Source organism: Alosa sapidissima, chromosome 15 (assembly GCF_018492685.1).
Source record: "Alosa sapidissima isolate fAloSap1 chromosome 15, fAloSap1.pri, whole genome shotgun sequence".
Lineage (NCBI taxonomy): Eukaryota > Metazoa > Chordata > Actinopteri > Clupeiformes > Clupeidae > Alosa > Alosa sapidissima.
The window spans coordinates 12095062-12117444 of NC_055971.1; the positions used below are offsets into that span (position 1 = coordinate 12095062).

General features: G+C 39.4%; 2 protein-coding genes across 2 annotated transcripts in view; one reads left to right on the forward strand and one right to left on the reverse strand.

Annotated features, from left to right (window-relative positions):
* Nucleotides 1–900: 900 nt before the first annotated feature.
* Nucleotides 901–6098, reverse strand: fbxo36a (F-box protein 36a). Its single transcript, XM_042063279.1, has 4 exons — nt 5951–6098; nt 3479–3587; nt 2729–2901; nt 901–1453 (listed from the first exon to the last, which is right to left on the reverse strand). Exons 1-4 carry the CDS (start codon nt 6044–6046, stop codon nt 1262–1264), a joined length of 570 nt encoding a protein of 189 aa, XP_041919213.1. The 5' UTR covers nt 6047–6098; the 3' UTR covers nt 901–1261.
* A 696-nt stretch (nt 6099–6794) lies between these two features.
* trip12 (thyroid hormone receptor interactor 12) overlaps nt 6795–22383 on the forward strand; it is a 56166-nt gene continuing 40577 nt past the window's right edge. The window contains exons 1-2 of the mRNA XM_042064633.1: nt 6795–6813; nt 9277–9307. The gene's annotated coding sequence lies outside the window, so the exon portion shown is untranslated. The remainder of the gene's footprint in view (nt 6814–9276; nt 9308–22383) is intronic.

The window sequence follows — 22383 nt, forward strand, 5'->3', positions numbered from 1 at the left end:
TCAAGAAGAACATTTGCACCTTTCCCTGAAAAATGCCACAATCACCCCAACACATTACATATAATTTACAACCTGATCCAATGCAACAAGCAGCTATTTGGGCCAAACAAAGCACAGAAAAGCTTTAGATTAATGCATTTATTAACAAAGATAAATATACTGTTTCAGATAAAGCAAGCAGTAATAATTTATCAATTTATTGAACTCTAGTCTAAACTTAGTATTTCCTTCCATATTTGACCCAACATTGCAAAATCACAATGTAGACAAAACAAAGTCAAAGTTTTATTTGATGAGTGTATTCCACTGTAAGTGTCTACATATTCTAGACATTGTATTGAGCAAACAAAAACATATTTTATGCATTTTACTTACTTGAATGTTGATATCTAGTCCAATAAAATTAACAGATGGGCCTCAATATGTTGCCAGTTATGGGACTTCATGACCCAATGGCTGAAACACAATACAAATTTATCAAAAACCATGACAAGGCTATACAACAGGACTCACTATGTAAATGTGGTATTTTTAAAAAAAAAATGTTACAACAACTGGCCACCTCTGAGTTTCAGAAGTGAACCTGAAGCAGCTTGGTAATGTTATGATTGAGCTGCCAGCACACCACCACCTAGTGGACTGAGCCACTACCAACACATCTACTGTGTATCTCCATTTGTAAAGTGGTAGATGTTCATGTCTAGAAATTTCTCAAAAACAATTCTATGCAATTCCTCAAACAACATCCACTTCTTTGTGGGTTTTCAGCAAACATATATTACAAAATTCTCCTAGTGTAGCCCACCATGTCGCCATAGATAAACTCACCACAGGTTCAAATGAAAACGTACAAAAGAGTGGTAAAAGAGTGAAATCGGAAAAGAAAACAAAACACATTAATTTACACACACTCTTCTTTATTCTGTATAGAAAAGGAACAACACTGCAAACAAAAGAAGTTAACTTCTTCAACAAGAACACACCACAAAAGGTGTATACAACGTGACTCACAGCAGAAAAGTGTTCACAGTGAGCTGCACTTGGCACTTCAAACATCCTCAAACATAAATCGACAGTGTAAAAAAATTATCTGACATTCAGACTCACATTCAGTGGTTTTGGTATTCATCCTTACCATGTAAAAAAATAATAAATACATAAAATATAATTTATCAAAAGAACAAAACATAAGTGCTCATTACAAAGTGATTGTAGCGCAACCCTCACGTTGAGGTCACTGATATGGTTTGGTGACAAGGGCCTAGGCCAGATTTGTGGCAGAGGGCAGGGAATCTGAGGCTGGGTCGGCCTTAGAGGCCCACAGCTTCTCGTGAAAGAAGGTGAAGAAGATCTTCCTCCAGCCCACAGCTTTGGCCAGTATCTCCATGTCTGGTGTCAGCTCGTCACAGCGCACGCGCACGGTCTGCTCCCACAGCTCAGGCGAGTTGGACAGCTGAAGGAAGGCACACACACACACACACACACACACACACCAAGGCTAAGGTGTTATTGAATATTACAGCACAATTCATGATGACAAACTTTTTAATATGTGTGCATATCCCACAGAGGGTATGCAACTGAAGAGGCCGACCAATGTTAGTCACCAAACAGATCAATAAGGCTGACACATTACAATAGTACACACAAACACACACAGTTTCACACAAGATGGTGAACAAGAGCTCTGCCACCCCCTATCTCTCTCATCAGAGGATCACAGCACCCTTCCCTACCCTGATGATTAGCAGATTATCAGCTCCAGAGAGAGAGAGAGAGAGAGAGAGAGAGAGAGAGAGAGAGAGAGAGAGAGAGAGAGAGAGAGAGAAAGAGATAAAGAGCGAGAGTGTGAGCCAGTGAGTGAGAGTGGGTGAGGTTTTACTGGCGACTCTCGAGCAGGTCGCCAGATGGTCCTTCTTGGTAAATCCAAAGGAGGGGGTCATAGTTGAAAGGATGTACAGATTCACACAAACAAGCAAGCAGCAGCCTGGTATAAAGTGCCACCCAGGCAATCCCCACTCTAATGCCATGATTGTTTGGGTGCTAGGAAGTACCCTGATGTCAATATTGCTTTGTTGAGTCCACACAGACACACTACACTGGCTCTACTGGCAACTGACATCCTGATACTGGAAATCCTAATACGGTGGACGGCTCATTGCAGGATGGATAAATGCATGCTTTCAATGTTTTATTAAATGAAATAATCTGACCAATGACCATGGCCAGTGGTGATAACTGTAGAGATTTACTATGTCAATGTAAATGTATTTGTATTTTATTAAATTAAAATTGTATTACATTTATAAACAATGGCAGTTGACAGAAGTATTTTGTACGTTAAGGCAACCTCCCCTAAAAATAAAGACTGAAAAAAGAGAAGGAAAAAAACAAGACTGTATCATACTTGATATACATAGATAACCAGTTAACAAAAACAACAACAAAAAATACTAGATGTATTAGAAAGATATTGCATCAAGCCCCCACACTTTAATAGCTATGCTAATGCTAGTATTATTCAGAAAGTAGGACACCTGCCGGGTGCGGCTTAGTTGCAATGGCAGCTTGGTTATCTTTTCTTTTTCACCCTATCTTTCTTTCCAGCACTCCCATACACATTCAAGCTTTCACTAAACAAGCCATTCATGTTGCAGTGGCTCAACCACACACACCTATGTTTCAACAAAACAACCCCAAACACACCCTTGCACGAGATGCGACTCACCTTCCAGAACCTCTGTGAGGTCTGTGCGAGTCGGCCGATGTCCCTGAAGCTAAGGTAGAAGAAGACGCGAAGCAGCAGCTGGTTGGGCAGCCGCTCCAGGTAGTTGTAGTGTCCCTCGCATAGAGCCTTAGAGTGCTCCAGAGTGTGTTGTCCAAACACCACGCCCACCAGGTCTGAAGACGGAAACACATCAGGTGAGGCATTCCTAAAAGGGAGCTATAGGCAACTGGAACAACCCACTAATAAATAATGCTAAGCTAGGTTATCAGTGTCACACTGGGTTACTGCATGCAGAGAAAAGAGAAGAATACATATCTTCTTATCTAACTCTGGGGTACTGTAGATGGTGAATAAACTAATTTCCTAAAAAGCTGCCATGTACCTTTTTACCTGCGGCACTCCTACCTGAAGCACAGCTGTGGGTATATTGTTTCCCAACTCAATTGTCACTCCTGCCATAATTCTTAAACATCCATTCTGATTCATTAAAATACCTGATGTGATCAAGATAAAGCTTTCAAGTATTACAATCCACCTGAAAGCTACCTATAAAACATGCTGGGTATTTACATGAGCTGAATCACAGTAAAACAGTCAAAAAAATATTGAAAATTATTTTCTAAATCATTATTCTAACTTTTGTGAAGACAACCAGACATAAATGTCCCTATGTAAATAATTGTACTCTCAGTGTAGGCCTTATTACAGTCTAGTGACCAGGCCAATCTTGGGAACTCCCGGAGAACTTACGTTGCAACCCAGCGTCATGTAAGAAGTCGTCGTGGGATTGCTTCATCTCTCCTGGTTCAGCACCCTTGAACTCCCTCCTCAAAGAGATTTTCCACGTCCTCCATATCACCTGTGACAGCAACAATTGGCACCATTGAGCTCAAATTGGCACAAAAACAGGTTGTGACAAGTATTTAACACATTTCCATTAAAATCTATCAAGGGACTCCTGGGTTAGTGTGTTTCTGTGATAACATTACAAATTGACTGATTACAAGTGATGACATAATTAGCCTGGATTACAAAATGGAGGTCTTCATGAAAAGCATACTTGAAAACAGTCATAATCAGATTACAGTTGATTGATTAAAATTGACTTTGTTGTTTATCAAATAAGTTGACACTGAAGCATCTTCCTTTGTCCCCTTGATACATCTAACATGTATGCAGGATTAAGCATTATCACTAGTGGATAAAGTATAAAAGCCTATTCTATCCAACACAGACCTGGGATCTGGGATAAAATGGGCTCATGTGAAAATAAAACAAATAAACAAGCAACACAGTAATGCTTGCTTCAATTGGACTTGTAATGATGACAGGATTGAAAAAAGGGTTCTCCAAGTAGGCCAACTTTGTTAGTACTTTATTCAATGTACAGTCCCTATAAATGGAAACACCTCAAAGTACAAAGTACACCACTAAAGTACTTTAGTATCATCATACAAAGACTGGTTGTAATCTAGTCATACTTGGAGTAAAATGAAGATAGTTTCTAATTTTAATTTCTTCATAGCCTATAATGACAAATTGAAAGGATGCCTCATCATCTAGTAGTAGGCCATGCACACACCACCAATGCCTCTGTCGTAAAGCGTCAACAGGCCGACCGGTGCTCGAGCGTCATCTATGGCTTGTAACTTGGTGAGGCAAGCAAGTCAGCACACGCACATCACTAACGTTACAGAAGTCACGAGAATGATGAAAGAAACCACCTGTCAACTGGTCTTTAACTGAGAAGATTCCTGATCTGTGGAGTGGGCCCACGTGTAAATTGATACTTTGTCAAGAAAACACAGTAACCTCGACAGACAAAATTGTAAGTTGACTAACTCTGAGTAAGCTGACCCTTCAATCGTCAATGTCGTGTATGTATCTGCCCATGTGTTATACCAGTTAGCTGTCAATATATGACCAAAGGCCAGCGAAATCGCGGCATAATGAAAGCGTTATGTAAATACAATTTTGGTCGAGAAAGGCAGTTTTACTAGCGCTTCATGTCAAACCAACCTAGCTCAACGTTAGCTAGTAATAGCTAAGTTGCCTAACGTTAACGTTACATGTCGACAGCTAGCTTATTTAGCTGGCCTAGATAATGGCAGGCTTTGGTATTTGGGAATGCTAGCTTCTTTGGCTATTTTGAAAGACATAACGTTAGTTAGCTTCATAATTGCGAAATATCATAGTTTAAATGATTAATGTTGAAAGCGTTTTCTGTAACGTAACGTTAACTCTAACGTTAACGTTAGTTGCTAACTTATCTTCAGTCCTCGTTCTTTTGAACGCTGTGTCGTCTTTTTAACAGCCGAGTGAACATTAGGTTAAAGTTAACTAACGTTAAGTTAACATTATGGCAGATCGCTTTGGCAAATAATAATTTATGGGAATACGGTAATTTACGTAAAATAAGTTACTTAATGGTGTTGTTGGTAAAGTTGACTGTTGGGAATTATGTATTGGCTAACTTACCTATGCTAACTGTTTTATCGAAGCACCATAATAACGGTCTACATTTAAAGTAGCTAATAGTATATAACAAGCTATCAGTTTGGACATGAATTTGATGATAGCTTGTTAGCTAACGTAAATGAACGCTAATTTATTCTATCAACGTTAACAAGAGCAGACATTACCGGTAGCATCGGTAAGCATAAGCGCACGCTAATTTGGCTAACATTAAAGTTACGTTAACGTTAGCCCTTCGTTACAAGTAAAACATAACGTCAGTAGGTTGTGTATACAAATCTCAAAACTATTTCGTTACGGTATTCTCTGAGTGACATTAACGTTAGCTGACGTTAACCAAAAGGTAAATCAAGGTCCTGATAAATTAACTAAAGTTAACGTTAACTTTGGCAACTCTGTGACGTTAACGTGAGTTTTTTTTTTGTTTCTCAAACTTTTCAGTGCCGTCATATGTATACAGGAGAAAATCTAACGTTAATCCACTTAACTATATTTGCCGATAGAGTTGACGAATGAATACTATCATAGTGTATTACCAGGTTGAGCACCTGTCTCTAACAAGTCATTTAAAATTGGATTGCGAGTTAGCCAGGCATGCTAATTTCGAATAGCATAACGTTAACGTAAGTCAACGTACCTGTCGCTAACTGATTCCTAGCCCCAGTTGTATAAACGCCACCGATGTTACTTTTATCGTCAAATAAATAAACGAATAAACTAGATACGTAATATACAAAAGTTATGTACCTCAGTTTTTGTTATGAGAAGTTGGAAAAAATCTTTTGTTGGAGACGGTCCCTGGCCAGTTATTTCAAACAATGTACTGCCAAGTAGGGACGCCATGTTGAGACGCTAAACCGTTGCTATGGCAACGAGCCGGACAGTGTTTTGACCAAAGGATTCACTTTGTGTGACATGTCCTTTGATTTTTAGTGTTTGAGTGGGTGTCCACGTGTAAATGCAATTATTATTAAATAATATGTTGATATGGTTTTGTATATATTAAAAGAGAAGCTTGAAATCATCCAAACAGTTGTGAAGATTAGGGGGTCACGACCTGGCGCATTGATATATTCAATAGAGTAAACGGTCAGTATTACTAAATCAACAATGTGATTCAGTGTATAAAATGTATTGATTTGATTTGCATCTGTTTCTGAAAAAAGACGTGTGCAATCTGTGTTACTGTGAAAGGGAGTATATAGGGTTTGTTTTTTAAAAAATAGTCCGTAGCGGACGAATGGGGCACGCTTGAGCGGACGTACATTGCAGTTGCAGGTTCCTCAGCTGGTGAAGGTAAAGCTGAGCGAGTGAAGCTGCAGCACTGTGTAACAGCAACAATACTGGAAGAAATAGGTAACAATGCATTTTTACGAGTATAACATACCGGGACATCTCAAATTATTACACAAATAACTCTTTTGAGAATGTTTGCTGAGAACGGTCAGCCGTCTAGCGATAAAAATGGTTTCCAATTGTCATCTCTCGAATCCTGTTCCTGCTTTCCTGTTTTTTTGTGTCTGTGATGCAAGCACTAAAGAAGGTTCAGAGGCCATTTCGTTTCACGATTGCCTGGTGAATTGTATGATAGACACAGGGTACCACTCTAGGTAAATGCTTTCTTTTGTTTAGCTCTATGCATTTCTATGATGGTAGTGTTTGAATGCGAATATGTATTGTTAAAAGAAGACGTGTTTTCAATGGGTAGCTAGCTAACGTTAGTTGTCTAAGTTAGCAAGCTAACAATTTAGCCAAGTTGCCAGCTAGCCAGCTATTCTGGTTAGCTAAATATGTTAATCGAAGAGCTGCTGAAGAATTGTCAGTGTCTGGCGATGACTCGTACATAATGTCTTTTGGAAAGGTATTTTCTATTGTACAAAACCGTGTCTCTCGGCTCTCTGTACTGTCGAATTCGTTTGTTTTGTCATATCTTCACAAGTCAAACAGTGAAGGTGTCTGTAGATCAACAAAATATATGGAAAACAACAGCTTATTTGCTACCCTTTGGTTTTACTGGCAGTTTGCAGTCTGATCTAGATGGTTGTGTTGGTTTACAGACTGCCAGCTAGGCTAACATAGCCATGTTAGCCAACTGCTTAGCCAAATCATTGGGACCTCATTTGGTCAAACAAGCAAAGCATTTGTTTACGTAGTCTGGTAAGCCCTGCGTCTATACACGTCGACAAGCCTTAACGTTAGTTGATGTTATTAAGGGACCTCACACAGGACATGATCGTGAACAGTAAGTTGTCCATTCTCTGAACCTCCCTTACCTATAACGTTATTTTTTCTCAACAGTCGCTATTAACGGTATAAACGCTTTTCACTTTAAAGTGCACAACCAATTCCTCCCTAGTTCATATCCTTAAGATTAAATTAAGTTGGATAGCTTTGCAGCTAGCGAACGTTAGCTGTTTATGCTGAGCTAGCTTGGTAGTAAAACGATACTAGCTAACGTTATTAGTTGCACTGCATTGCTGGCTAACCACAGTGTTGTCATTGGATAGTATTTGGAAGGTGATTGCCTGTTGGGTTACCGATAGTGTATGTTAACGTTAGCTTACTAGCCAGACATTATGGTAGGGACTGTTTTGACACTAGAGTTTAGTCGTCTGTTAGCCCTAAACCTAGCTACTGTTAGCATTACATGACCAAATGGTGACCGCATAGGAAATTTTTATACGCATTTGCGCATATTTGGCCGATTGCAGTGTTTCTTTTTGTTATAAGTAAACGGATTCGGGGGATATTTAAATTTGCGATTAAAGCCACATTTGCCGTGGAATTGGATCGTCCTGCTAAGTAAACGTCCGCACCTCAGTGCGAAATTGAGACCGGTGTTTAGTTAGCCCCCTAGGTACGTCAGACGAAGGCCTCTCCGCGAAAGTAAGATATTCTTTTACACAATTCGGCTTTTTACTGTACAGACTTGTTTCGTATTTGTCGTCAAATTAACGTGGTCAAGCCATCCATTCGGTCGTCTGTTTACATATTCTGTCAAGATCTGTACAGATGACTGAAACCGTGGATGTTTTGCAGGCCCAAAAATGGCCTTGATGATTATGTCGTATTTTCATGTTGACGACAACCTGGCTTGCGTTACTGTTAAAGTTTTAAGAATGTGTTATTTCAAAGCCATATGCCCATTTCAATTGTCAGCTAACTTTAAACCCATGTTGAAGTGGTTTAAAAAAAAAAAAAAGATAGGCAAACAGTAATTAAACATTTGTTAGATTTATGTAGTTTTGATTGACTACTACACTGGAATGACTATCAGGTGAGCCATTTTTTGTGCAGTCTTGTAGGATTAACCAAATGATTATTGATTGACGTAATTACGATCATATCTATTTGGGTTAATGCAGTATGGTGGATGTACTTGAGGTTGTTTAGTAATGAGGTAATCATTTTGCCGAAAACGTGGTCAACCATATGGGAAAGAAAAATAAAGCCTAATGACCAGTGAAGCAGTTTCCACAGTAATCCACATCAGGCTATACCCTCATTTTTCTTTTGGTAAAATGATAGCTATCCATTGTCAAACTAACGAGATTCAAATTTGTGCTTTAGCCTGAAACAGTGTTATGGAAAAACACATTGTTTCTAATAGCCAGGTGGTACTGACATGAGGAATGTGAATAGCCGAAACAGGCTGTATATTTTAGGTTCTATTGATCTCTGAAGTTAACAGTAGTTTAGTGAGTGATTATGTATAAGGCATTTATTTAACTTTGTGCTCTTGAAATATGGGAAAATTGAGGATTAAATTAACCATCCATAAGTTGTTGCATTGTACTTTAATCAAATATTTTGATTTGTAAGTTGTTTACAATATAGGGATAAGAGAAATCGCTGAACAAAATGGCCGCTCCCTTCATGATTCCTATGTATTGTAATTTTTCACCCCTTTCCCATCAATATTATTTTTTTCCAAGTTAAACCTGGACGGCATGTTCATTTACTCACCTCAATGAATTGTAGTTATTGCCTATGTAAAGCTTACAAAAAAGTATTTCTCCCCCCCTCCCTCCCCACTTTGCCTTCCCCTCCCCGCCCCTCCCTTGTCACCCTAGGCTGCTGGTTGGGGGCATTTGCACACGGCTGGTAAGTTCCTATGGTGACCGGGTGTTCTGTCCAGACAGTTCTGGGTTGGTAGAGCGGTAGTGAACAGCTGCAATTTCTGAGACCGGTGGAGGTGGTGGCATGGTGTGTGATTGTAGACAGCCTCGGTAGGGGGTTGTGGGGCCTTGGGGAGAATCTGTTCCATCTTATGAGTGTCTCTCAGAGGGTGATTGGGTTTAAAAAAAAAAAAAAAAAAACACGAAAACAATATTCTGGCCAGTTGATGAGTGATTTCAATCCTCAGTAGGACTGTTTACACATTGTATCACACTGATAGTGCAATGGAACTGTACGCAACCCATGAGTTATGACATCAGTCTGCAATGCTATTAATATAGCTACCTTCACTATGAGCGACACTCTCCAATTAGGACCGGTGTGAGCAGACCATTTCACACTCCTGTCAGTAAAGACGAGAGTTTTGGCCAAGTAATGTGAATTGATTGCGGATTGAAGATTGTAATCAAATCACAAAAAGATAGGCACTGTCTTCATTAGTAGTGAAGACTTCACCTTAAATATATGTAGCAGAGTGCCTGTGTACTGAAGTGTCCACCATTTTAAGATAGGACTGCATGCTGTAGAGAAATGTAAACAGTTTATGATTAATGTAGCCATAGTCAAATCTTTAATGCATTTTTTTTATTTATTAATTTTTGAGTACAATGACAGTCAAATAACTACCATTTAGTGCACCACTTAGGTTAACTGGATTACATTATCTGAAGGTAGTCTTATCATTGGAAATGTCAATATTGCTATGTCAGTGCTCTACCTTTTGAATTTATTTAAAGGTTTACTAGGTGTGGTGTGTATTGTCATTGTGGTGGTAAGACTAATTATTGTGTCATTGCTTGCTTCAGCTTGATCAACTTTTGATCTTGTTTGATTAATGGTGATTGAACTGTAACTTAGGTTGCCATGATGAGCAAGACAAATAAGTTACATTGATTGGCTTGTTGAAGTGTATGTAACCTTAAATGGTTTGAAAAGGAATATGTTCTCACATATCTTATTTAGAAGCCTAATCCAAAATGGAACCTCAAGCCTACATATTATTTACCCCTAGCAGATCAGTTGGTTTTTACTGTCCTGGGGGTGAAGGAAAAACTTCCATGAAATACGGTGGCTCTTAAGTATTGGAAAAACACTAAAGGCGGTCTCTAGAGCCAATGTTTAGTTCTTTCTTGGTTTCTGTATCAAAATGGCAATGCAACATGGTGGACTCTATGGGGACCTGCTCCAGATGTAGATAGAAAGGGATAGTTAAGTAAAAAAAAAACACAATAAAAACACAACAATAGAGTACCGAAGCCATGATGAGGCATTGCCAAGGTAGCAATTTCACTGGATCTAAACAAATCAATCTAACCCTAGTGGTGACCTTGGGGGTGGCTTTCTTAATCTATTTAAATCATTTTACAACATTTTCTTAGCCTGACGAGCCAGACCCACATCAAGATATAGGGTCTGGGTACTCACCATTCGCAGTGCTCAGTCCGGGGGGGCGAGATAAACGGTTGTCTTTCAAATTCCCTCTGCACACAATAGGATAGCGTTACAACTCATGAGTCCCAAGCGGAGCTAGTTGGCTAGTTCAAACTTTTGCCAACTTAAAAAAAAGCTTAACTCGTGTCCTGCTGTTCGCCAACACCAACATTTTCAAGTAGCAGGGAATTCACGCCGAACCGCAACTCTGCCATCATTATGTTAAAGGGGAACTTGGCAACTACTTCAACGTAATAAACCCGTTTAGAAATCATTTGGATGGTTAAATTACCTGTTCCGGTGAAAATGGTGACTTTCCCCGCTGCCCCTAGCGTCCCCAGGCGGAAAACCAACCTTGCAACATTGAGACTACCTTCCGGAAAGAGAAGTGAGAAACAAGAAACTCGTTTTAAATCGTGTCTCTCAACTGTAACATCCACATTCTTCTTCTGAACTTATGCTAACCGTTTCGCTAGCTTGTAAACAAATCCATGTGCTTTATCATTACCTTTTTCCACAGTTTGAAATAGCATAATGTACAATTTCTCTAGCAGAGGGGGAAATATAGCTAATCCTGCCAAGTTCCTTTAAGCCTGCCTACCGACTCTATACGTATATGTGATTGGCCTGATCGAAGTTTAATTTTTCCAGCTCGCAAGCCAACGGCGAGTTGCTAGATTTCTAGGCTAATGTTTTCTATGACATCACTATAATTTTTTTACACTATAGGAATCATATACCCCAGCATATATTCATACCAACACAAACAAATTTGTGACTGCAAAGTTTTATTTTAGCATGCGTTTCCTCCGTGAAAGAGACATTTTGCCTCTGCATTGAACTTCACTGCCTGTGGTTAAAATGTCATGGCTTACTTTTGAGGCAAAAAACATCACACAGCTACCGGCCTTTGATAAGACATGAAATATCCACTGGGATTTTGTTTCTTTCTGTTACACCTGACAGGGAAGCCGTGTTATGTGGCTAAGGTGCTGCATCGCAGGTAAAACACGTTTACACGGCTATAGCCTACATTTTAAAACAATTTATTCGGTAGAAATGATGCCACATCTACATGCAATGCTATTGATGCCACTCTTGTTTAGATTCAGTGAAACTGCCGTAATGGAAGCGGAACGTCACACATTGGTACCCTATTTACAGATCCCAAGCCCACCCCCTTTCACTCGGTCACAATTGAAAAAGCTATGGAATCCAACAGAACCTCATTCAACTTCTAACTAGGCTAGCCTGCTAGCATTGCTTGCAACTTTGGGAGAATGGTAGGGAGAAGCTTTAATGTTGCTTCAAATGCAGTCTAGGCACAAGTTAGGCTAACTTGGGAGATATTGACTTACTCTTCAACTGTTAACCATATGTGCCGAACACAAAATAAATATGAAACGGGAGAAATCCACACAAAGGAGTCCATTGTGCAGGCTATCAAAATGTTCCGGAATTGTGACGGTAGAAATGGGAGGCGGGGCTTGAGATCTGTCAATTCTGATTGAAAGATCATTCGGCTGTGTACTAATGAAAACATAAGAATTTTTTAATACTCATTGGCTTTTAATTTCAGCTAAAATTTTCTCCAATCACATCAAATATCACACATTCCCTTCACTAGTGCTGGGCGGTACCGGTTCACACCGTATACCGGTTTATATTTCCGTCATATGAGTTTTTAATATACTGCCATACCGGTGTATTGGATTACACAACATTTGGAACGCTGTGCTGGGCGACACTGTTTCAGACGGGACCGTTTTCAATGTTGTGCTTCTAAACACACGCACGCAGCGACTGCGAAGCGTGGTGAGGGTAAACACAAAACACCTTAAGTTTTTCCCCTGAAGTATGACCCTTAAGGCTTAATTACTCCTTAGGTAAGGGATTTATTTAAGGGTGTTGTACAGAATACCTTATTGTTTCTTTAGTTAAGGAAAAACATTAAGGGATACTGCATTGAAAGGGATTTACCGGCACGAAAATTCTATAGTTTCCACTGAGATGGTTCAACAGCTGTTACTTGCTGGCTAGTTGGGGATGCCGTTAGTTAACAACCCACCAAACACAGTGAAGTTTAATGATCTTATCATTCATCTTACCTTAAGAATATTCGCTGAAATTATCCAGGTAGCAAGTAAAGCATGTTATAGACATGAACTGAACAATACTATCTGGCTAGTTAGAGATGATCCTGACTGTCATCAGTGCACCAAAACGATCTTTTTGTTAAGATTTTGCCTAGCGAACCGAACCGAAGCTCATAGCAGGCGAACGAGACACATGAAGTATCGTTAGCCTACCACTAACGTTATGTAAACCACACAATAACAATAAGACATGTTTCTGATGAGCCTATTTGACAAATTAAGCATATTAGCAGAGAGGTTTTATTTCCAATTGTAGAATTTTCAAAAAAGTTTAATTATTGCAAGTTGCACTACTTTTTTTATTGTTTGTTATACAAAATGTTTGAGATTAGCACAGTAAAAGTTCTCTATTTTGACTGCAATTGTCTTTGCATTCTGATTCCTCACTTCATTAGAATCATGTGTGGGTTTTTTTGTAAACAGCATCCTTTTCTGGGCCCATGCAAACCTGCATTACTACTGGTGTGGAATTATTCTACAATATTCACTCATGACTATAAAACAGACCATCCAAAGTCAATCTACTGCAGCAATTCCTCTCTCAACCAGTAGAAAATGCTGTGAACACCTGATTATGCATGGAAAAAAAATACCGAAAAAATACCGTCATATACCGTGAAACCGAATATACATGTACGTTTTCATACCGATATACATTTTTGGTCATACCGCCCAGCATATACGGTTTCATACCGATATACATTTTTGGTCATACCGCCCAGCATATACGGTTTCATACCGATATACATTTTTGGTTATACCGCCCAGCACTACCCTCCACACACGTACACATTTGTTTTTATGTAACATAGTGTATGCATTATATGCGGGCACTTTCTTTTTCATAACAAAGTTCTGGCAAGGTGTATACGCAATACTAACTCTATTGCTTTGAAATTTGCGGCATGTTAATTGCCATGAGATTAAGTGAAGGTAATTTATTTAACATACAATCTGACTGGAACCACAAGCTTTTTGTTCTGGTATGGGACTTACAGTATTCTCACACGCTTCCATACGTTAACGCTTGATTGAAGGTCTCCACAAAAAGTCTGAGCTCAACCCTCCAAAATCGTAATAGTAGCACTGAATAAAACCTTATCTCATCCTGGTGATTAGCTAATCAAATCGGTTTATTTTTACAGGGAGTAAAATCGATCAGACATCAAACAGTGGTTTGCTGTTTAAAAAAAAAGAAGTTAGCCGATAACGTGATAACATTCTCAAGTTGCTGGAATTTAACTTACTAACTTCACTGGGCCAGCGTTATCGGTCAAAATCACATTTGACTGATGTTGATGGCAAATAAGGGATTTACGTTAGTCTTGTGATTGTTATAACTTATCCTAGGTTATAATTTGCTTGTAATAAGCTTTTATTATGCACTATGTAAGTTTGCCAGATCGGCTAGCGGATCTGTAGTTCGATGGAATGAGACATAAGAAACTACAAATTTGACTTGCATCTGAAGTCGCAATACATTGTACTTTCATAAAATCATGCAACATATTCTACCTTGTCTGCGGACATTATTATTTGCAAAGCCGGTGCTGGATAAACAGTGCGTTTGACAGAGGAAAAGTTCTTTGGTGGTGTTTTTAATTTTGGTATATTGGATGTTAATTTGGTTAATAATAAAGTGCATATTTGAGATTGCAGTAGTGTTGTCACGATACCAAAATTATGACTTCGATACGATACCTGCCATAAATATCACGATGCTCGATACTAAAACGATACTACTGCGAAATCCTAAGATATCTGGAAAAGAAAGGACTCGTACCTCCTCCAAGTGTATGGAGTCATTTGTGTTGAATTCGGTGCACTTTTGTAGTGTGCAGGTCAATTCTGGGTTCTAAGCTTCTAAACTTCCTACATAATTATTATTTTTTTATAGTCAGTAAAATAGTAGGCCTACTTTGTGTGATTTAAGTCATTTATTGTTTGTTATAGTTCATTTAAATTGTGTTGTGTTTTGGCAATAAAGTAGCTTTAAATAGCCAAACTAGGCTAGATCAAGGTCAGTGTTAAAATTACTGCATGCAAATCACTGAATGCTATGCAGAGAGGCCTAATCTTTAGGCCATCTGATGTACAGTATAGGCTACCCTAGGCCTTCCCGTGTTCATGGGATTTCTTTGACAGTTGCAAGGGGCTGGCTTTGGTGGTATGCTGTGGGCTTTAATTAGCGGTCTACATTCCATGACAAATATTACCAGTAGTACTGACCGAACATGAAATAGATTGTTTACAAGTTATGGTAATGTTATTCTGGCGTGAACATTGTGCTTTCATCACGTTAGCACCCTATGATTACAGCTCGTTATGTCTCATCAAAATTCATTGATGAAGGTTCGCTTTATCCCAGAGAACCATACTCGTTTCACAAGAGAAGAACTTGGCACTAACCATGTAGTCGTGTTTTCTATAGCATATTCGTTAACCTGTCGTTCTTTGAACTCTTTAAAAATGTTGGGATATGTCTGCGAGGTGTTTAGCCAAGTTCCATGCGTAGCCTACTGCTTTTAAATGACTTTGAAACATATTTTACAAACGGGCCTCTGTGTACCTGATGGCTTGCCTTCACTATTCGCGATGTATCCAAAATAGTTGCAGATTTCACTGCACCTTTTGTTTTATCCACAAGGCCTAGAACTGTCGGCAAAGAACTATGTTGACGTTGGCTGCACACTCACTCACTCAGAGCTGACTGCTTGACATGCCCACTTGCCTAGATGCGTGCAAGGAGCAGTGAGAGCAGCAGTTCACACAGACACAGAACTTTATTATTTTAATAAAGTATCGATTCTAAAAACGTCTGAAATCGTATCGTTTTTTGTGTGAAGGCATCGTGATACCTTTTTAGTATCGATACACCATGCAACACTAGATTGCAGTAGCTATTTTTTTAACTGTTCAGAAAAAGAGATTAAATCCCTTGTAGTGCTGCCACTAATGACTAATTTTCTAATGACTTATCTTTCGACAAATTTTTTGATTAGTCGACTAATCTAAACAATTCATTTTTTGTTAAACGATTCATTCAAGTGTTTGTTATTTCGCTGTGTCCATTTTATTTTGAACTCAACTCAAGGGCCAAAACATAAAATGTCACCTGTGCCATAAACAATATAAATAACTTCAATGTTACCAAATAGAAATGTCTCCAAATCACAAATGTAAACAATATAAATAACTTTAAAAGGGGTTTTACTTTAACCTTCACATCAATATCAGCCCACTTTTAGTTAAAAGCTTATTAAGTAAACTGTTCAAAAACATTATGTGTCAACAATTTAAGCACAAGTATCTATATTTCCATTAGGCTATAGTGTACCATATTAGTTAGAGTCTGGACTAGCCTTCCACACTTAGCGGAGATAGTCAAGTCAGTTTTATTTTTAAAGCGCTTTTAACATGCACATAGTGCAACCCAAAGCGCTCCAACAAACAAGACACATAACAAGACAAACGATGCCGGATGGAGCAGCGTAGTCGCCAGCGTGCCCATGACCTCAAGACATGACAAATACATTTAAAAAATAACAAATACAAAAAATGCTGGACGGAGCGGCGTAGTCGGCAGCGTACCCGTGACACCAAGACATACAAGACAGACAACAAAACAAATAAAAAGAGAAAAAAAAGAAAATATATTTAAAAAGGGGAAAGGTGATGTTAAAATTAGTCCAATTTCCAAACCAGCTGAAAATGTCCAAGGGCAATGATGATCCGTGAAAACTGCACAGAGTGTCTTCACAACCGATATGCCAACAAAGTTCTTTAACGTTAGCAAATGATCAACCCGGTGAATTCACTGGCAGTCTGGAGATCACGTTAACGTTAGGCCTTGTAGACTGCAGTCTGGAGATCACTGGAAGCACAGTCTGAAGTAGTGGGCGATCGTGTAGATCCGCAACTCGGTGGACTTCTAACAGCAACCGTCTGTTACTCCGTGAGACTGCAGCTCCTCACAGCTAGGCTAACGTTAGTCTGCAGTTGGCATGGCAGCTCGCAGGTCAGCAACAGCTCGGCGGCCACGGCAGATCTTTCGCAGAGTAGCCCAGGTCCAGCTGTCCCGAGAGATCCCCTCGACCAGACAGTGAAGTGCACCGTTCACGGATGGATGGAAGGATGTCAGAGGCCCAGCTAGGGCAAAAGCTAGCCATAGCAAGCTCCCAATGGACAAACGTCAACGACGTTTCAGCTGACTTAGAAGCAGTAAAAAGGACTAAGAATAACACAAACTATCAAAAATAACGCAAATAAATAGGGAAAACATTTAACTAGACAAACCAATACAAAAAAATAAACATGACATTACATGAAATTACATAAAAACAAACAAAAACATGATGCTAGACGGAGCGGCGTGTCTCACCAGCGTCCCCGTAACCTAGCAAATAGTCTGGACTAGCCTTCCACACTAAGGCCCCGTCCACACTGAGACGCTTTTTGGGTTAAACGCCCCGGTTTTGCTTCGTCTTGGCTGATCGTCCAAACGAGTCTGTAAACGCACTGCCCGAAACCGCACTTTTTTGAAACCTGGTCCCAGGGTGGAAAAATCTGAAACCGTAGTAGCCCTTGTGAGTTCGTTTGGACGGCGAAACCTCATACTTGCGTATTGATGATGTCATCGCCACACCTCAGCTGCCCTGGACTTGACACTTATAGTATTGCCTAACAATACTAGTTTTCATACATGACATTACCTACGATTACACTCAGTAGGATAAATATCACAACTGGTGCTGCGCAGCGGCAATAGTGTTTTTCTAGCTACTGTCAGTGATGCGAGAGAACTAGTCAGAAGTTATTAGGGAAGTGCGGTGTAAGTTTAAATTAATTTGTGCGTAGTGCCGGTGTCATTAATTTATTTTACATGTCTTACAACATAAATAAATGCATTCATAGTCTAGTGAAGTCAGATATGAGCATACAAAGATGCTTAGAACTCATGTTAAGCCTATGGTAGATGTGCACTAAATGCGAATGTGCGATTTGATGCAGGCAAAAGTATCGACTGTTACTAACGAAGCTATTATAGCAATATTATAAATGTGGCGTCGGAATAGCCTAGATAGAACTCGGGTAGGCCTAGCGTTTAGTAGCCTATGCACTTGCAGTGATAGCAAAAACTATGTGAATCGCGGACTATCCTACAACCAAAAAAAGTAAAGGAGATTGTTTGTACCTGCGTTAGCCAAAAAAAGGATAGGACTGCACCCTTCACAAACCGTAAAAATGAAGTTTATTAGTTTTACAGTTGACTACAGTTGACGGTTCACTATCAGTCTAAACAAACAATTCTGGTCTCCTTGCACTAGCCATTTTCGTAGCTTACTCTGTCTGTTTGTATAGCCTACAGCGCGCAAGCTTTGGTCAATTTCTGTAACAAACAGTGCCACCTATAGGTCTGGGATATGAAGTAACGTGTTGAGTCGTGTTAAGATGGATCCGTTTGGACGCAAATATTCTTGATACGGTTCCAGGGAAGACGGAGGGGAAAAAGATAGGTTTGGTACGTGTGGACTAGCCCTGAATTTAAAGTTAATTTACCATATAATTAATTTATATGCTGATTGTCATTTTTGTAGCTCTCATGAAGAATTTCTACAGAAAGAGACTGTCCTTAGGGTCAGTTTAGAATCTTGTTGCCAACTACAACCATCTTACACCAGTGTTTGAAGGCAAATGGTCAGTGTATAAAAATAAGAACTAGGACTTCTAAATGTATGGAGTAGGCATATCATGGTACACGGTACATTCTCGGACCAAATGTAAGCCCCAATGATTTGATACACAGTTGTGAGCCATGGTAGTTTTTTTTTTTTACGTCTAATTTTCTATAATTTCCAAAACTTGTTCAGCTTACTGCACACACATTATAGCCTACATTCACAGAACGCTTTTCCCTACAGCTTATCAGTACTGTGTATGCAAATAGGAGTTAAAGGCACACTATACTAGATTTTCACCTTTATAAAGCCAATTTGATGGTAAACAAACTTTTATAATAGGCAAATCGTTCACCTAGCATAGCTATACAGCATAGACGTAGCAAGTCCCTACCGAGGAAACCAGCCAAGCAACTTCCAAGAGCGGCGCCCCGCCAAACCTCACGAGAAACGTGAAACATTACCTTGTCAGTAGATATAGCTCGTTGGAGCATTTGCATTGTGTACAGGGGGGATAAGTCGCGGAAAGTTTGGTATTTACAATAGCAGAGTAACATATAAATACATCCCGACTCTAGAGGGAGCTCTACACTCGCCAAAAATACCTAAACCTGCATAGTATACCTTTAAAGAAGAGGGTAAAAAGCGTAAAACTGACCACTCCAACGTGACAGTTGAAAATGTAGTGATAGAAATACAGAGAAGCAAATTCTGAGCAGGAATCTGGGAGAGTCCACTTGTCAGAAAAAACACAACACTGTCACAGTTGCATTCTAACAAGAAAAATAAATCAAATAAACAACGCTAAATGTCTCTCAAAGTTAGCGAAAGTGAATGAGTCAGATCTTCTTTCAAAAGTTGAATTGGTTCTTCCTGACCTCATTCTGCTTCTCACCAAGTTTTAAGGAAATTGAATCGGTAGCTTTGCATTGTCCTGCTTACAGATAGGTAAAACAACAACAACCGCACCAAAAACATAGCCTAAGGGGTACGTTCAGACTAAGCCTCTTTTTCTCAGCTGCTGGCGTCCGTTTTACATTATAACCCTATGGAGTAGACTGTGTTTTCAAAAAAGTCGTCGGCTTCTTTTAAAACGCGACTGCAACAGTCTTTTTCTGCAGCTCAGAAGTTGAGAAATGTTCAACATCTAGCGGAAAAACGGCATACGTCATGCTGTCATACAGATGACCAATTACAAGCAGATTACCGAGACCTGTGGTTTCCCATGACAACCAAGTAAAAAATGGAGAAGGTGACAGAACACCGGTCGAGAGACACGTTTTAGTGTCTGAGCATAGGGAATTGTTTGACATGACTTCACAACTTTACCATAACATACCAAAATCAATAGCCAATGTGAGTTTTTCTCTTCCGTGACATTTTGACCCACAGTAAAGTAACTTTGTCTATCGCAAAAACACGCATCCGACTGCTTTTTGGAACAATACGATGGCAGCTTTTTTTCAAACTGAAAAAGCGGTCTGCACAACTTCTTGTGTCAGAAAAAGACACTTAGGGTACGTTCAGACTAAGGTAGCTCGTCACATAGTCTTTGTTTGCGTCTTTGCTCAATTTGCAGGTAATTTCAAAGTCAGATATTTGCATCTGAAAGAGGAACAACAGTTTTTTCGTTTCACGGTAGGTTTGGTCATCGACCGAACTCTATTTATTTAATAAAACCAGGGTAAAAATGTTTTTCCATTCCATTTGCTTGAAGATTTCTGAATCATACAATTCCCGTGGCTTAAAAACCATGATGTATACCAAACCATGGGCATAGTGGACATGGACATACTAGCTGTATGTAGTTTGTCCTCTAGGCCAGGTCTACATATTGACTCATTTGAAAATGCCGTACAATATTATTTTTATAATTTGTCATAGACCTATCGGTTGTATTTGTACAAAATTGACTTCAAATGTACACAAGTCAGAACCAAAGCAACCCACATCAAAACTACAGCTTACTACTGGAGAATTGCATCACAGTAGTGTTCCTGTACCTTAAGAAAGACAAGGTTACAGGATCTGTGTACTGGATGAATTAAAGAGCTTTGGCTTGTCGCAAATGAACCCAAAACCCCTCCAACATAAACCCTATGACCCTGGCAAAGCACTGCCATATGAGACTGTGTGGCTTTGTTAAAAAGCCCTTAAAAGCCATTGAGGAGCACACAAGTGACCTCTGACCCAGCTGCCCTGCCAGTGTACAGTAGGGATTTGTTTATAGCTTAAGAGTCTTAACATCCCAGCCCTCTCTCCTTTTTCTTTTCGACCTGTCATCAATCCACTATCAAAGATGGCCAATGGAGATTGTAACATTGTGTAAACAAACAGGGCCCTGTGTGTGTGTCTATCACTGCTGGAACAACCAGCCCAACATCCATTTGTCTGGAACGTCTAACCTCAGGTGAAATCAGATCCAACATCCACCCTCCCCTTGCACTAATGAGGGATGTTGAATTTGAAGCCACTAGCGCTCAGCTGGTTCTGTGTTCTGTCTCAAGAGCAAAGGCATGGCCCAATACTAGGCTGTATGAACAGTACTAGGCTGTGGGAACTATGTCATCAGGCGAGGGCCAATATGACTAGACAAGCGAAATGTGGGCTAAATGGCGCTCTAAAGGCGTTTCTATACTATAGAAAGCAATGAACTTCTAACAGGAGGGGCTAGCCCTAGAGCAACACAGTTCTTTGGGCTTTTTTTATTTGCAACGCCAGTAGGAACACCAAGTTCATGTTATGCACACATTAGGCTAATGGAGCCCTCACAAAACGGTGGACCAAAACATTGCACATAAACAATTATTATGACGGTTATACCCTTAATGTAGCCCACTACAACAATGCCATCCATGTCTGCTAAAAAAAAAATACTTTGGTAAATCTGCTTGCGATCATACCAAACTAGCGGTTTCATTATCCCATCCCTCTAGGAGACGAAACAGTGCCTCAGATAAAGATGTTGGGGGTGGATTTGTTGTTGTTTTAAGCGGATATAAAGATAGCATTGCAAAGGCTAATGAAATTAGATGCAAGGAGTATGCACAGCCTATTCTACAGTGGAAAATGTAGCCTACTCATGTCTGTCTAGATGATGGCTGCAAATTAATGTGAAGTTTTTTTTTAATTAAATTTATTTTTTAGGCTGACTACCTTCTAATTGACATTATGGTAGCAGCCTATTTAGTTAGAGTAGCTAGTTAGGTTGACCGATAGCATTGCAAAGGCTAATAAAATAAGCTCCAAATAGTCTAGCCTGATTTATGTACGACTAACTCTAGCCTACCCTCGGTTGTCCAGGTGATGGCGAATGAATTTTTTTTTTTTTTTTTTTTTTTTTTTATGTAATTATTTTACATATTATGTTACCATCAAATTGAAGTTAAGTCAATATAATGAACACAAAGTAATTAAATGGTCAGCATAGGTATTTACTGCAGCTTATTGACGTGCCGTTGCAAAGGCTAATAAAACAAGCTGCAACTAGCATAGGTAGTATTTTTTCAGACAGATTGCCATCTAATTGACATTGTGGGAGCGACCTATTATTTTAACGTAAAGTATTGAAACGGATAGCGCCGTTATTTAGGCTACTGAAGTTTATTGCCAGACTACGTTACCATGTAATTGACCGTAGGATTGCAGCCTATAGAACAAGTAATGAAACGGACAGCATAGTTATGCAGGCCACTGATGTTTACTGACAAATTGACTTAAGGGTAGCAACTTAAAC

What these genes read in the sequence shown, in the direction of transcription:
- fbxo36a (XM_042063279.1), bottom strand. Translation starts at nt 6,046, where the DNA reads ATGGCGTCCCTACTTGGCAGTACATTGTTTGAAATAACTGGCCAGGGA. An exon ending in TTCTCATAACAAAAACTGAG is followed by an intron (nt 3,588 to 5,950) that starts GTACATAACTTT and finishes TTGCTGTCACAG; the next exon opens with GTGATATGGAGGACGTGGAA. An exon ending in ACATGACGCTGGGTTGCAAC is followed by an intron (nt 2,902 to 3,478) that starts GTAAGTTCTCCG and finishes TTCCGTCTTCAG; the next exon opens with ACCTGGTGGGCGTGGTGTTT.